Below are 16,095 nucleotides of genomic sequence, written 5' to 3'. Positions count from 1 at the left end.
ACGGAACCTCGGCGAGACTGAGCCACAAAGCTCCGCCCAAGGGTGACCGCAGAGGTAAACAACGTGTATACAAGGGACGCCAACCAGCAACCCCAGGCAGTTTAGGTAGGATTGTTTTGTTCCAGAAGGCCAAAGGAGGCCCCATGGGTAGGGGTTCCCAGGGGACAAATTCCAGTTCAGGAGAAGGAAAAACATTATAACTCTTACAGGTGCTGCAGGCTCTGCGGAGGGCCTGAGGCTTATGCCAGGCCTTGAGTGTGGGTAGGTTGTGGGTAGATAGGGAGGCCCCCCAAATGTTGCATGGTTCAGGAAAGTACCCTTTACCTGCAAAGCAAAGGGACTCCTACAGAGCTGGCTCCCAGAATTGCCAAGGAGAATTAATTATTGTTTGTAAAACACTTTAAGATTCCCCGATGAAAGACCTTGTATAAATGCAAATTATTATTATTGTCATTAAAAGTGCTAGACGTCTGGCCTGCTGGCTAATGGCCTGGCAGAGCTCTGAGCAGAAACGAAAGCCAACTCCAGGCAGAAAGTTTGTTCTGGTTGTTCCAGAGCAATAGCAGGAAGAAGGAGCCAGCGGAGGAGGGCTCGGCCCCCGACTGTGAAGTGAAGCCATCCAACTCCCACCCAGGGTGAGCCGGCAGCAGTCTGTCTGGGAGTCCAGGGCCTGTGTGTCCCCTGAGGGCCAGGCCTTACTCAGATTCATCCCTTGCGCCCTGCAGAAACCAGCCCTTGTCTAGCTCAGGAGCTGGGTCGGCATGAGTGAGTGAATGTCTGGTTGTCTGCTGGTCTGAAGGACGGATGCTGGCCTCCGTTCTTGGGGTCCTAAGTCAGATCCGGAGACAAAAGGGAGATAGAAACCTCTTGCCATGCCTTTGATGGTGCTTATTAAGGAGGGAACTCCTTTAGCAAAGCACAGGGAGAGGTCATTTATTAAATTACTGCTTCCGCTAAAGAAGCTGTCTCTGGCTAAAGTGGTTAAATTGGTCCCAAAGCAATAATATTAATAATGGGTAATGGTACAGTCGGCTCTCCATGTCTCGTGAGTTCCACATCCGGAAAATATTTCAAAAATATTCAAAGAAAAAAAATATTCAAAGAAAAAATTCCAAGAAGTTCCAAAAAGCAAAGTTTGAATTTGCCAGACACAGCAGCTATGTACGGAGCATTTACATTGTATTTACAACTATTTACATAGTATTTACATTGTATTAGGTATTTAAGTAATCTAGAGATGATTTAAAGTATACGGGAGATGTGCATAGGTCATATGCAAATACAGTCGGATCTCCGTATCTGCATGTTCCATATCCGCGGATTCAACCAACGGAGGATCAAAAACCAGAGTTGTTTGAATACAAGGCTGCAGAATCCAAAGATATGGAGGGTCAACTACTATGCCGTTTCTTTTTAATATGAATTTATTTATTTTATTTATTTATTTTTGGCTGCATTGGGTCTTCGTTGCCATGCATGGACTTTCTCTAGTTGCAGCAAGGAGGGGCTACTCTTTTTTTTTTTTTTTTTTTTTTTTTTGCGTTACATGGGCCTCTCACTGTTGTGGCCTCTCCCGTTGCGGAGTACAGGCTCCGGACGCACAGGCTCAACAGCCATGGCTCACGGGCCCAGCTGCTCCGCGGCATGTGGGATCTTCCCAGACCGGGGCACGAACCCGTGTCCCCTGCATCGGCAGGCGGACTCTCAACCACTGCGCCACCAGGGAAGCCCCAAAGGGGCTACTCTTTGTTGTGGTGCGGGGACTTCTCATTGCAGTGGCTTCTCTTTGTTGTGGAGCACGGGCTCTAGGCGCACGGGCCTCAGTAGTTGTGGCACGCGGGCTCAGTAGTTGTGGCTTGCAGGCTGTAGAGCGCAGGCTCAGTAGTTGTGGCTCGCAGGCTCTAGAGCGCAGGTTCAGCACAGGTTTAGTTGCCCCATGGCATGTGGGATCTTCCTGGACCAGGGCTTGAATCCGTGTCCCCTGCATTGGCAGGTGGATTCTTAGCCACTGTGCCACCAGGGAAGCCCTACTATGCCATTTTATATAACGACTTGAGCATCCTTGAATTTTGGTATCCGCAAGGGTCCTGGAACCAGTCTCCTGTGAATACCAGGGGATGACTGTATGTCAGACCTGGAAGTAAGCTCAGAAGCCATCCCCTCACTTTACAGATGAGGCATTTGGGGTACAGAGAGGTGAAGTGGCTCATCCAAGGTCACATAGCAAGTGAGAAGCAGAGCCAGGATCACAACTCAAGCTTGATTATGTCAGGGTAATAATACCTCCCATTTTATAGTACTTTACAGACATGGTACTTCTCAACAACCCTGGAAAGTTTTAAGATGACAGATGACTTTACTGTTAAAGGAACCTTCCGGGTATGCTTTGCTCTTCTGGGGCTCGTTATTTAGAGAACATTTATGGTGCCTCCCATGTGCACTTGTGTGAATTGCACGTGCCCTTCTTTTCCTTCTCCCAGACATTCAGACTAGGCCTTGTTCTTCTGTAGGGTGCATTAATACTTCCAGGACCCAGGTGGACAAGTGAGAGGGAGGTCAAGTTCATCCCTTTCATCCCTTGTTATCACAGTCATAATTCTACTGAAAAGTCACCCAATGCAGGTCCCTAAATGAGAGCTAAAGATACCAGTCACCACCTCTGGACACACAGACCTACAAGAGGGAGGGCCATTTAGGGGGGTTTGTAAGAACAAACTTAGGTGTAATGGGAGTTGGCAGTAAGGAACCCTCAACATTCATTACTGGGCCATTGGCAATTCCAGTTTTATGGAGTTTTTTTGTTTTTGTTTTTGTTTTTTAAAAACATAAGCACCTTCCTTTTCAAAATTAATTAATAATTTATTTTTATTTTTGGCTACATTGGGTCTTCAATGCTATGCACGGGCTTTCTCTAGTTGCGGCGAGCAGGGGCTACTCTTCTTTGCGGTGCACGGGCTTCTCATTGCAGTGGCTTCGCTTGTTGCAGAGCACGGGCTCTAGGCGAGCGGGCTTCAGTAGTTGTGGCTCACGGGCTCTAGAGCGCAGGCTCAGTAGTTGTGGCACATGGGCTTAGTTGCTCTGTGGCATGTGGGATCCTCCCAGACCAGGGATCGAACCCGTGTCCCCTGCATTGGCAGGCAGATTCTTAACCAGTGCACCACCAGGGAAGTCCAATTTTACGGAGTTTTAATGAAGGAGAATGAGATATGCCTAAAATGATGTTTGGGAGGGGGAGGATCACCAAATCAAAGAAATTTAGAAATCACCTCTCCTGTGCCTTCGTTGTGTGGATGAGGAAATGGAGGAGTGATTCAGTGTCACACAGCAGATCCCGAGGGGGAGGCCTAGTCTCTGCACTCAGCTGCCAGCACCTTTTCCACTGGAAATCATGGCATTGTGGAAAGAATGTGCTCTTTGGAGTCAAGCAGCTCTGGAATCATAAATAGCATTGCCACCTATTAGCTGTGTGATCTTAGAAAAGTTACTTTGCATCTCTGAATTGTAGATTTCTCATTGGCAAAAATAAAGATATAGGTGTCCCCCACTTTTTGAAAGTTCGCTTTATGCCACTTTGCTTTTTTTTTTTTTTTTTTTGCGGTACACGGGCCTCTCACTATTGTGGCCTCTCCCATTGCGGAGCACAGGCTCCAGACGTGCAGGCTCAGCGGCCATGGCTCACGGGCCCAGCCGCTCCGCGGCATGTGGGATCTTCCCGGACCGGGGCACGAACCCGTGTCCCCTGCATCGGCAGGCGGACTCTGAACCACTGCGCCACCAGGGAAGCCCCCCTTTGCTTTTACAAAAGACCTACATTAGTACCTGTTTTCAGTAACTAAAAGACATCCAAAGAGGATTTTCACTTTTATCAAAAAAGGCAAAAAGCAAAAATAGCATTCAGCGTTTGTTTTGTGGCAAGCCCTTGTAGAGGCAGAGTGCACCCCGAGCAGCCAGAGTGGCGCCGCCAAGCTCCTTCCCCAGGAACCACACTCGGCATGTCAGCATCAGGCCACCATAGCTTTGAACTGTGTCTGTGAGCATCTTGCTTTGTCTCATTTTATTTTTGCATCCGTTAGCAAGATGTGTCCTAAGTTAATTGCTTCTTCGCTTTATGCCATTTCGAAAGGTTTCATAGGAATGCTCTACTTTCAGATGGTGGGGGGAACCTGTACTAATAACCTGCGTGGTAGTAGTCCCATTAGGAGGAGTAAACGTAAACTAGTATAGATGAAAACAAACAGCGTGAAGTCGAGCATGTAGTAGGCACCTCCCTTCCTTTATACTCCTGGCTTCCAGACTTTTTTTTACCACAATCCACAGGAAGACATTTATTTTACATCCACAAAAGTTTCACACACAAAAATTCTACTTGCCACACGTGATGTACTCTGATTTTGATTTCGTTTTATTTTAATGCTGGTCAGGACCCACTAGGTTGATTTCACAACCCACTAATGGATTCCACCTATCGTTTGAACAAGCCTGTTTCATACCATGTGTGGATATCATTTATCCACGTTGTATGTATGTCCTTCCTTTCCTTCCAGGCCTTTCCCCCCTCCCTCCCTCTCTGTAACTGGCACATGGCCACACAGCTAGCTGTCGCCAGCACGTGCCGGGCCCTGTGCTCGTGCAGGGTGGAGTGAGCCCTGCGGGCCTGCAGGGCAGGTGAGCTCTGCTTCTGCGCCCCTCCCCATCTTTGCCATGAACCTCAGCATGGTTGAGAGGACCCATAGGGCCCTCCACCTGCAGAAGTTCTGCCTCCTGCCAGCCTGCTGTGGAACTTGCCCACACTCCCAGCCCAGGAGCCCACCTGAAGTTCCCATTAAGGCCATTGCACTGCAGCAGGGAGGGTAGGCCTCAGATGTCCTCTCCCATCCAGTAGTTTCTTCTTTTGGAATTGCTGCTTTTCCATCTGTGAGTCCAGAGAGCCAGACGTCTGGGAGTATCGTTTCAGCTGCTGGGCGGGGGGATTAGACTGAAGAGGGACCATGGCCGTCCTTGCTGCCCCTCCCCCAGATCTTCAAGGGGTATCTGTGAGCACCCAGCTAGGAGGGCAAACACCCAGAGTGTGGGCGTGACCAGGGGCTGCACTTAAAAGGCAGCAGGCAGGGGCCTGAGCCACGCTGGGAGACAGAGCTTCAGCCTCTAGATGCTGAGAGTCTGTTGGGAGAAACCCAGTTTACAACCAGGCAAGCAATACTTAAAAGCCCCAGAGAAACTCTCTAGGGGGGAGAAGATTGTTTCATGCTCCAGAGAGTTGATCTCCTAAGCGTTCTCTAAGCCCTTTGGGGGTCCGGCACTGTCCTGTGCAGGCCGATGCCTGGCGATGCTGAGCGGAAGCCTGGAGGCACCACCCCCGCTGGGGCATGACCAGGCCCCACACTATGCACGGTCAGCTCGCCTGGGACCCCAAGCACTTCCTCTTTGAGGGCCATGCTTTGGTTTTTCCCCTGTTGCTGATTAAGGGGGGGAGGGTAATCTGTGATTTTGACAGTGACTCACCGCCCTCAGACAGGCGGCGGCTTCTCCCCAGCAGTCCAGTGCAGGTGAGCTGCGTGAGTAGGAGATCCCAGCACCCTCCACAGGCATCTGCAGGGCCACCAGCAGAGCCGGGGCTGAGCTCCCACCTGTGCGGCCCTGGGCAGAGCCAGCAGAGAACATGAGATGCCCGTTGCCAAGGCACCTGCCATCCGAGGCACACCAGGCAGGCGCAGATGGTGAGACAAGGTGGACAAAGGGTGGTGGCTGTGCTCTGGGGTCCCAGGCCTCAGGCAGCACCATATTCCTTAGCCCCACCTACCCACTCTCCGCCCTAGCCTTAGCCCAGCCAGGTGCACTGCATCATCTCAGCTGACACCCCCCCCCGGGGGGAGAGGGGGGCCGGCCTTTCCTAGTGGCCACGCTGCTGCCCCCTCCTCCCAGCTTCGCATCAAGCAGGTTCATGACGGAAAGAGCATCAGCCTGAGAGTAAGGAGACAGGGAGGATGGGCTCAGATTCTGCCGACCAGCTCTGGGGCCTTAGGGCAGCCCCTTGGGCCAGCCATGCATTCATTCATTCATTTATTCATTCCTGCTGTCAGGCCCTAAGGAAGGTGAGCACCATAGGGCACTAAGGGTGAACCACCACCGAATTTTGCCCTCAAGGGGCTTCCAGAGAAGAGCTAGGCCATATGAGAGGGACTATCAACTTCTCCAGCCCTTAGTTTTCCCTTCCCTGTAATGATCGGACTATATGGCCGCTAAGATTTCTTTCTGTTATAAAATTTTATAATTCTAAAGTACATCTTTAAATAAGCCAAGCTTTCACAGTCGTTTGAGAAATGTTTGTTGAATTGCTGTGCGTCGGGCTCTAGACTTGAAGCTGGGCTGCAGAGATGCCTGAATATGAGCAGCGGGGCTTGCCATGAAGGAGCTTCTAGTGGGATGTCGGGGGATGGCTGGACTGCGACAGAGGCTTGCAGACAGAGCTGGGAGCCCAGGGGAGGAAGGCAGCCCTGCGGCTGGGGAAGCCCACGAAGACTACCCTGCCCCTCCCTCTCATTTGGCCAGTTGGCCCACGTGGCCTCCTCCCCTCAGACACTGCAGCAGGGGGTGCCCGGGGAGCAGAGGCAACTACAACCCCCCACCCCAACTCCTGAGCAAGGCCTGGCCCTGCAGTTGCAGAAGCTGGCTGCACGCTGCTCAAGCGCCAGAGGAACTGGCCCGGCTCCAGGAGGCCTCCTCGGAGAGTCTCAGAAGGAGAAAGAACCACTAGGTAATTGTGATCATTTCAGTGTGCATTGACAAATACCCTATGATTTAGAAGGAGCCAGATTTCATCCCAATACTTTGATGTCTAGAAATGGATCCCAGTTGATTGTTTGTTGAAGTCCTCCTAAAACAGCATTTTATTTAATTCAACACATACTGAGACTACGGTCTCAGCCTTCTCACGGGCAAGGAGCCCGAGCTGTGTAAGACAGAGCCTAGACACCAGTCTAACATCTCAAACTCAAGGCGGACCATGGCTGGGCCTGAGGTTGGAGGCCACTGTGCCATGGAACCCAGCAGAGGGGAGATTGATTCCAGCCGAGGGCGAGGGCCTCTGCCCGAAGCTGTGAGCGTGTGATACTGTGTTCTCGGTATGATATCAAGCCTTTGCATCTCAAGCGTGTTCATGTCCTTGTTTTGCGATCTTGGACCCCTTAAAAATGAACCAGGCCTGCTCAAGGGTTGGCACATTTAGGAAGACTGTGTACATGAACCAGTTACAACCACTTGTTTGTTCCTAAAGCCCATACCAGCAGCCAGGCTGACATCGCTCAGGGCACAGCTACAAAATAAGCTCCCATCGTGCCAGGCACTTGCTTACCAAGGCGCCCAGAGTTGGATGGGCCGTCTTCACAGTGGCCTTTGGAGGGTTTGGGGTGACAGGCATTGAGGCAGAACTGGGTCTCTCTATAGAGATTCTATTATAAGGATGACCCCTTTGCCACGGGGACAGTAACCCCACATGAGTCAGTATTTACAGTGGCCGTTCGGGACAATGAGGACAAGGCAAGACCACAAGGCTGATTAGTGGGACTTGTCTTACACTATTTACAGGACTGCTTTGATTTTCAGACCACAGTCAGCTTGCTTATGACTGATTAAAAACATGTGCCAGTTGAAGTCACAGCTGCAGAAGAAAATTGGAAAAAGAAAGGAGCCTTAGACGTTTGGGAACTTGCCTCTATTTGCAAAAATGAATTCTGACTTGATTTGTGTGTCCTTGATTTCCTGACGAGGAGGTCCGTGTCCCCGAACCTCTCCTCCCAGCCTGCCCTATCCACCGCCACCCCCGCCTGACTCCGCAAGCATCGTAAGTCTCATCTTACGTTGCCCAGAGAAAAGCATTTGGGAATTCCAGAAAGAGCCTACTGAGTGCAGTTTGGGAAGAGAGCAATTGTTTAGGCTCCTGCCAAATAAAAGGCCCCAAGTATGTGAGGCTAAAGGCGGCAAGATCACAGGGTCTCTTCCTTGAGGTGGTGCTCCCGCAGCAAGACGGGCTCCGCTGGCACTGGGCTCAGGGTGTATCTTAACTAAACTCGCTCAGCGTCTGTTTTCTCACCTGCAAAATGGGACCTTGACTCCTGCCCCAGGCGACAGTGTTGCAAGTGCCACCTGTGCGATGTTTAATCTGGTTTATGGGCTTCCTTCCTCTTTCCCCGGAGTCTCCAAGCTCTTAGGGCTTTTTATTCTCTGTTTTTGTTTTCATTTTCTTAAAACCCTACTGATTCAATTGTTCAGATGTTGACTGCATGGATTTTTGTTCTTTTGAAAAGGTCCATTGAATAAATCAAGACCTATAATTCCAGCGGGGAAAATCCCTTTTGATGAGACTTGTTGAAGAAAGTTTCCTAACTGCCTTCATCTCAAGGCCTCTGAGGATCTTCCTGACAGCTCCCTGTCACCACTCTCTTTAGTGCCCCCAGAGCCCCTTCCCCAGAACACACATAGATGATTGGATTTTCCAGGCATTGTTTCCCCTGACAACTTAGTTTGAGCTCCCTGAGTCTGGACCTCTCAGTTGGAGGGCAGACATGGCTTAGAGGAACAGGCCTTCCTTCCCTCTCACCAACTGCCTGTGGTTCCCTGAACATCTGCTCGGAGCTCTGCCATGTTTGTGAAAAAGCATCCCAGCTAAGGCAACCACCGTCTCCCCTCACCACCATCACCTGCGGTGCATTGGGGCCTGGGCTTGGCTGGTGCCTTCATTGAACAGGTGAAGAGTCAAGACACAAAGAGGTTAAGTGGCTTGCTCAAGGTCACGTGGGTATCTCAGAACCATCACTGGGTGGCACTTAGAGATTGCCCAGTATCCATCTTCCTGTTAGAGGTGAGGAAACTGAGGCCCAGCTCCCGATGACCCAACGAGCCAGGGCCTGCACTAGAGCCCATGTCTTCTGCCTCATGGCTCAGTGCTCTTTCACTTGCCCCACTGCCTGCCCTTTATAATACTTGTTGACCTGGACAGAAAAAGGTCTGTCTGAGGACTGGGCCCACTTCAATACCCCCATCTGGGGTAGCCAGAGCCACATGATTCTTAAACATCCATCTAGTCCAAGGCTGCGACCTCCCACCGACCAAGCTTTTGACCAGAGCCACGCACAGGAGCACACGCAGCAGCTCAAGCAGAAGCCGGCCGGGGCGCGGGTGTCTCCCGCTGGTACCACAAGCATGTCTCCCGCAGCTCCGGGCTGCATTTCAAGAGGTGTGCAGTGTCCCAATGACTTTGGCTGGGTGTCCGATCCTGAGGCTGACCACCTCTGTGCCTCCAGCTGCCAGCTCAATACGATACGTGAAAAACGATCCAAGAAGGCCCAGGGGAAAGGATGAACCAGGAGCAAGGACCATAGGACCTCTCCATCCACACAAGGGTTTCCTCTTCTGCAGCCACACATGCCCTGGCTGTCCGCCTCTCCCCCTCAGACCCAGCTGGGTCCCCACGGTAACAGTTGACACCTATTGATCAACTAGTTTGCCAGGTGCCAGGCCAAGTGCTTACATGGAACATCTCATTTAATCCTCATGAGGACTATCCTTTAAGGTAGGCGTCATGGCTCACCTCTTATAGTTGAAGAAAGTAAAGCTAAACCGGTGACTCACTTGCCCAGGTGGTACAGCCAGTAAAGAGCAGGGCCAGGCCTCGAGCCCACACTGCCTGTCCTTCACAGCCTCCAGCCTGCAGGGCCTTGGAGATCATCAGGCACAGCTCCCTGCCTCGAAGATGAGGGATCTGGTGCCCAGAGAAGGGAAGAGACTTACTCCTGGACCCAAGGCCCAGTAAAGTAAACCTGCTGAGCAGCCCAGCACCCTGATTCCTGGCCTCAGCGGTCTGTCTACTCCGCCCCTGCTGTGCCTGTGAGCTGAGGCCAGGAGCCAGTCCTGCTTCCAATTCATGGACAACCTACCTGGCCTCAGCCTGGGGTCAGTTCTTTAAGTTTTATTCTGCTAGCCTGAGACTCTGGGATTGGATGGAGTTGTGATCTTATAAAACCCAGAGTGAAGGGACTTCCCTGGCGGTCAAGTGGTTAAGACTCTGTGCTCCCAGAGCAGGGGGCACGGGTTCAGTCCCTGGTCGGGGAACTAAGATCCTGCACAGGGCAGCCAAAAAAATAAATAAAACCCAGGGCAGAGGGACTGAGATCAGTGAAGAGGGTCAGAGCCTTATGCTGTCCTAAGGCATGTTTAGCTCTAATTTGGTCTAAAGATAATGTCTCTCCCAGTGGGAGTAGAAGGAGAAGCTTGACTGACTCAAGGCCTCCCTCCCCGAGGGCCCTTTTGGCCAGTTAACGGGGACGTGAGAAGACCTTCCCCCCACCCCCCTGTAACGCACTTACACTTTTAAAGCTTACCATACACTTTGTCTTTGGGTGAAAGCGTTTTTTAAAAGGTGACAGACAACTAGTGCCATTGGCAGGCAATATACTCTGGGCAGCTCTCCATCTTCCCTGATAAAAACTGAAACAAATGAAAACAGCACTTCAAAAGAAAACCTATAAATGGATGGGAGCCAGTTGTCATTCTCCCCTTCCTCCTCGCCTCCCTGAGCTGACTTGGTGAGGATCCGCGCTGAGCAGCACTCACTGACAACAGCTGGTAGCATCATGCCTTTAAATAGCCCTTCTCCGCACTGCTTCCCCTGGGCGTCACACCGTTTGCCCTGGGAAAGCCCAGGACACAACAGGAAACTTCAGAACTTTCTGAAGAAGGACAGAGCTTGCTGTAAAGCTTGCTCCCTCTTGCCAAGACCTTTTGGTCTAAGGAGCTTGCACTGGTGTGGCCCCTCCCCCAGAAGTTTCCAAGGAAAATCTGAGCTGATGAGATTTGCCCGGTGTGAGGCCGGGCCTGAGGACGGAGAGCCGGGGAGAGATGCCCCTGCCCCGGTGCCCAGGGCCCGTTCCAGCAGCAGCCAGCACCACTCCCTCATCGGGCACCTATCTTGGAACCAACAGCCTGTGCCCCTGGTGTCCTCCCCTGTGACTTGGGACAGGGACGCCACCCTGCCCAGTGGTGCTGGGGTACGTCACACTCCACGGTGTCCTTCAGGCAGTAAAGCAGATGCAGCGGAGACGGGCAGCAGCCTGTCGAGATCGGACCCTCTGAAGAAGGGCCACCAGGCTCCCCTCCAGCAAACGCAGATATCGCTGGGGAAATAGCAGCAGGTGAAACACAGGGAAGGAACGAACGGCCCTCACGTCCGAGTGGCGGCAGCCAGTTGACAAGGTTCCTTCCCACACGTCTTGTGTGTGAGCGTCGCATCGGGGTGGGCTTGTTGCCCCTCCTCACTGTGGGGAAACAAAGCTCAGGGCTGCTCTCGCCCGGCCAGCCTCCCCCTAGCTCGGGGGCTTGTTCTGCCTCCTCACAGTCCCCCTTCCCATAAGGACGATCGTGGAAAAGGGATTTGAGGTCCTGAGTCTCAGAGGAGGTGGTGGTCTGGCTGGATGAAGATGCGGATGGAGGAAGGTGTTTATCCTTCTCACTAACTGTCCGTATAGGTAGACGTTTGAGAATGGACGGCAGGTTTATAGCTTTCTTCCTCAGAACCTGAACGTTGCGTTTGCCTGCTTTGTGGGGTTGCTGTCTCTCACTTTCCTCGACAGCGTGCAAGGGACGTGCTCTTGCAAACCTGGTGGCCATCGGTAGTTACCTTAATTGCAGCCATGAAGTCCACACTGGGCCCTCTGTACGGGCAGGCCTGTGGGGTCACAGAGAAGGGGACATGCCCCCTGCTTTCTAGGCCTGGCAGTGCAGCCCGGCCAGCAAGCCGTGTGCACACATGACACGTGCCCCAGCAGAAGCACAGAGAGCGTCTGCAAGCAGGGAGAGAACCTTCTGGCGACCAGGGAAGCCTTGATGGGGGCAAGGGCGTTTGGCCTGAGCGTGACTAAAGCCCCGAGGTGGAAATGGCATGTGTGAGGAAGAGCAGGTGGCCACGCCGGAGGGGGCGGGGGTGCAGGCCAGCGTCCTGGACCGTGTGTGGGCTTCAAGGGGCTTGCAGCGTCCCCCGACTGCATGTGACATCACAGTGAGGAGACTTACCTGCAGTTTTTCTGGGAGAGGATCCTTAGCTTTCTTAGCTTCTCAAAGGTGGGGGGAGGCACGATCCCAAAAATGTAACCGAGGAAAAGTGCAAATAGTAAATATCGTGGCATGCCAGGCTGCGAGTTTGGGCAGATAGATGAAGGGTCTTGGTCGGGGTAGTGAGGGAGACCCACATTCAAGGAGAATTGATTTAGTTGCAACAGAAAAGCGAAGTAAGCCTTTTGTCCCGGGGAGAAACAGCAGTTTTGCGAAAGGTAACAGGACAGGGAGCCCAGGTGTTGGGACACCGGGGAGGAAGAGGAAGAAACTTCAGGACGACTTCACCGCAGGGGTTTAGGGAGAAGTGGAAACTGAGGGTTCTGTTACAGAAGTACCAGGAGGCCGAAGCACTTTCACATGCGTAATATTGATGGAAAAGTGCGTGTGGACTTGAGCTATAGAGAGACGTCCAGGCCACAATGTCCTGCAGGTGGTTGGAAATGTGGGCCCGGAAGTTTGGGAGAGAAATAAGGGCTGGAGACCCAGATTTGGGGTGGGGGGGGCAGGTTCTCTGCTGAGGGTGTTTCGAGCCTGAGAGGAAGCGAGGGGAGTGGCGAGCAGGACGGGAAGAGTAGCCAAGGAGAGACTTCGTACGGGAGAGGGGACGGCGGGAGGGAGAGGAGGAGGGACGGAGGGGGTCTAGGTGTGAAATGTCCCAGGGAAAGAGAGCTTCCAGACACAGGGGCCCACGCATGAATGTGACAGAGAGGCTGCAGAGACTGGGACTGAAAAAATTCAGCAAAGCACGGAAATTTGAAAGAGGGTTTCCGGTGACTTGGCATTAGGGGAGGGGATCAGGCAGGTGTCATCAATGGCTGCTCTTAGCGGCGATTTAGTGGCGACCCCGGGGCTGCTGAGTTGTGCGGGGCTCTTCGCCCGACGCTGAACCACCCGTTTGACGCTGCACCGCCGACACTGAACCACCCGTTTGCGTTTCATGACTGCTGAGCAGTTCTCTGCTCTCTTCTCACAGATGGGTTTCGCCTTGTTGCCTCTCTCAGCTTCAGCAGGTGTGCCCTCTGCCTTTAAGTTAGCTCCCTGACTCCTAATGTGGGGCTTCTGACCTCCTGGGAGCGTGGAGCGCCAAGCTTATTAGAACCATCTCCTAAATAACATAGACGTGGGTGAGGTACTGAGGCCTTTGTGGTACTGATGGTGACAGGTGTCTTGGTGGCCCTTCCTAGCTCAAGTCACAGGTCCAGGTGAGCCACTTCTGGATAAGTCCGGTGTGACTGCTCTGATCTCACAGGCATCAGGGCTGCGGGAGGGAGGGCTGGCAGGCACACGCGGTGCCCGCCGCAACCTCTGCGGCTTCCTCTCACTCTGCTTTCTACCTCACCCTTCCTCTTCCGGAAGAGTGTTTAGTTCCCAGCTCCTGACAAGCCCTCCCATGCCCCCAGGCCTCCGCTCCTGCTGTGTCTTTTGCCTGGAACACCTGTAAAATGGCTACTTCACCGCCTCCTTCACTGGTTGCCCGAGGCTGGTGCCTCATGGCATTGCCATAAATGCCCTCACCACCGCAGTTGGTATTTCTTATGTGTCTGCTCCTTCTCTAAACTGAGATCACCTGCATGGTAGGTGCCACATGTGGGTCATCTCACAACCCTTGGCACCTCAGGCAGTGCCTGGCACAGTCAGTGTGGCATGTGCCCCTCTCCTGCTGTTGGACAGAGAGCCTGCTTCTCCAGATTCGAACCCAGTTGCCGGAAAAGCCAAACGGTCTGCCCCAGACCCTGTCACTAGTCTGTGGCTGACCAGGGAACGTTCTCCTGATACCCAGCCTGGCTTTCTTTCCAGTAGATCGAACTACAAATACGTCTGCCAACGAATGGAGGCCGTGGATCACTTAGAAATCCCTCTTATGAGACCCTCTCTGTCTATATGAAGTCAAAGATCCACCTAAGTAAAAGTGCAACGTTGTTGATATTTCACATCACGAAAACGACTGGATGGTTGGCTTGATCACTCTCTGGCTTGAAGCTTGGACCCTTGGCTTTGACCTGGGGAAGGGCAGATGGAACCCGAGTCCTGCTGTCTAATAGGAATTGGCAGCCAGGAAGGTCTGAGTACAGGCCCTTTAAATATCCATGAGAGATAGCACAGCAGTGAACTGTATGGATCTCCCTTGGAAAAATCCAGAGGGCTTTGCATCAGCAGGGAAGGAAAATATAATCCAAGATGCATGAACAATAAATAACAACTGTTCCGAGTTAGGCTGAAAGCTCTGAGTTGCACTTTTTTTTTTTTTTCAAGATGTTTGCGCTAACCACAATTTTTTTTCTCCCCCTTTCCCACCAGGGCTTATTTCAAAACCTTTGTCCCTCAGTTCCAGGAGGCAGCATTTGCCAATGGAAAGCTCTAGGAAACACCAGTCTTGAGAGGTGGCCAGCCAGACTGCTCTGTCCACATGCGTGTCAGCACATATGGCCGCTTCCTGGAAGCCATTGGAATGTCTTCACGGCAGCATTTCGCTCACACAGCAGCTTTGCGCCCCGACTGGAACACAAACTTGAGCTGGCTGGCAGGAACCTGGGTCCCAGAGCCCCCCACCTCTGGTTGCTCCCTCTTTGTTTCCTTCAGTATACTTCTTAGTTGGAAGAAATAAAGTCACAAATCAGGATGCTGTTGTTTTTCCAGGGAACGTAAGACATCATAAATGCACACACCCTGATTCCAAAGCCTTTGTCTCTGAGACCTCTTTTAAGTTTTCAGATAAAACACCCATTTGCTCTTTTCTCTCCCCCTGGAACTAGCGCCTTGTGCGTGTGTGTTTCACACCCAACCTTTCCCATTTGGACAGTCCCTCACTGGAAAGGTGCTGCCTGAATGAGTCTGACCAACTGGCAAGGTTTCAGCCACCTACCCAACTGGGCCCAAGGCCAGCGCTCGGGAACAATTGGGTGCCAGCGTCAAACGCCGCTCCCCCATCCATCTCCAGGCCCCTGTGTGTGTGCCGTGTACAAAGCCCGTCCTGACCCAGGAGGCAGTCGTTAAAGGTTGCTGAATGCATCAAGGAATCCATCCCTCTCTCCATCCCTCCTCCCGAGGCTGATGGGAGAGTTGTTTGGGCTGACGAAGCACTGTGCGAATTATACCTGTAAGACACAGGTCGGGTCCCGTGGGTGATCCCTGGGCTCAGACCTGCCAGCTCTGCAGCCGTCCGGGAACGGAGCAGGGGAAGGTACCCTGAGCAAGCTCCATCCTCCCTAAATTTATGGATTATCAGAGCCAGGCAGGGTTTCAGAAGTCATCTTGTTTCCACCCCAAACCCCTCTCCCCTGCTACTCCCTTCAGTGTCAAGAGGCGAGAACTAAGGCCCACGAGCTAAAGAAACTCTCCCAGCAAATTAGGGCAAACCTGGGAGTCGGGAGCCATCACACGACTTCCCTCAACTTACACCCAGGCTGGCCACAGCCAACTTGCCCGCTTGACAAGGTCTAGTTTAGTTTAGCGGCGTTCCACCCTGAGGGCTTTCAACACGAGGAAGTGGGACCTTGGCGCGGAGGCGAGAGAAACCAGCAGGCTGAGTGGACTGTGCTCTTACTTCAGCCCACCTGCCTCTCTCCCACTGTAGGGTCCACACAGGTGGAAGCCAGCCTCTCACTCTTCCCTCAGCTCCTGTTGTGGTTGGTGGAGCTCAGTTTCACCACGTCAGCCTGAAAGGAAGCCAGCTCGGGGCCCTTTTGGGGGCCAGTGAGGGTACCCCTCCATCCTGTATTCTCCAGCACCCAGGAATGTTCTCAGGAGGTGGGAGAACAGGTAGAACAGACCTCCCAGCTTGGCTTCCGGCCGAAGGGCTGCCCAACTCTGGGATCTTTCACCACTTGAGTGCTTTGCCTTGAAACCTTGGGAATTCCCGTGACAGAGAGCAGTCCAGTGTCGTGCGTCGGCGCCGTAGCTTTGCCGTCAGCCGGCGGTGTGACCCTGAGTAAGTCACTTCTCCGTGTAGTCAGAACCACCCGGCGAGCTTTCTAAAGAGCTGCTGCTCAG

The 16,095-nt window shown here is 52.7% G+C and overlaps 1 protein-coding gene across 2 annotated transcripts in view; it reads left to right on the top strand.

The window, feature by feature from the left end:
* BABAM2 (BRISC and BRCA1 A complex member 2) overlaps positions 1 to 14,725 on the top strand; it is a 437,376-nt gene extending 422,651 nt beyond the window's left edge. For both annotated transcript variants that reach the window (XM_081253809.1, XM_081253808.1), the window contains exon 12: positions 14,404 to 14,725. In XM_081253809.1, coding sequence (XP_081109935.1) covers positions 14,404 to 14,467 — 64 coding nt within the window. In that variant the 3' untranslated portion in view covers positions 14,468 to 14,725. The remainder of the gene's footprint in view (positions 1 to 14,403) is intronic.
* Positions 14,726 to 16,095: the final 1,370 nt, after the last annotated feature.

The sequence above is a fragment of the Mesoplodon bidens genome, assembly GCF_964165515.1.
Source record: "Mesoplodon bidens genome assembly, chromosome: 14".
Classification (NCBI taxonomy): Eukaryota; Metazoa; Chordata; class Mammalia; order Artiodactyla; family Ziphiidae; genus Mesoplodon; species Mesoplodon bidens.
This window is presented reverse-complemented; position numbering and strand designations above follow the sequence as displayed.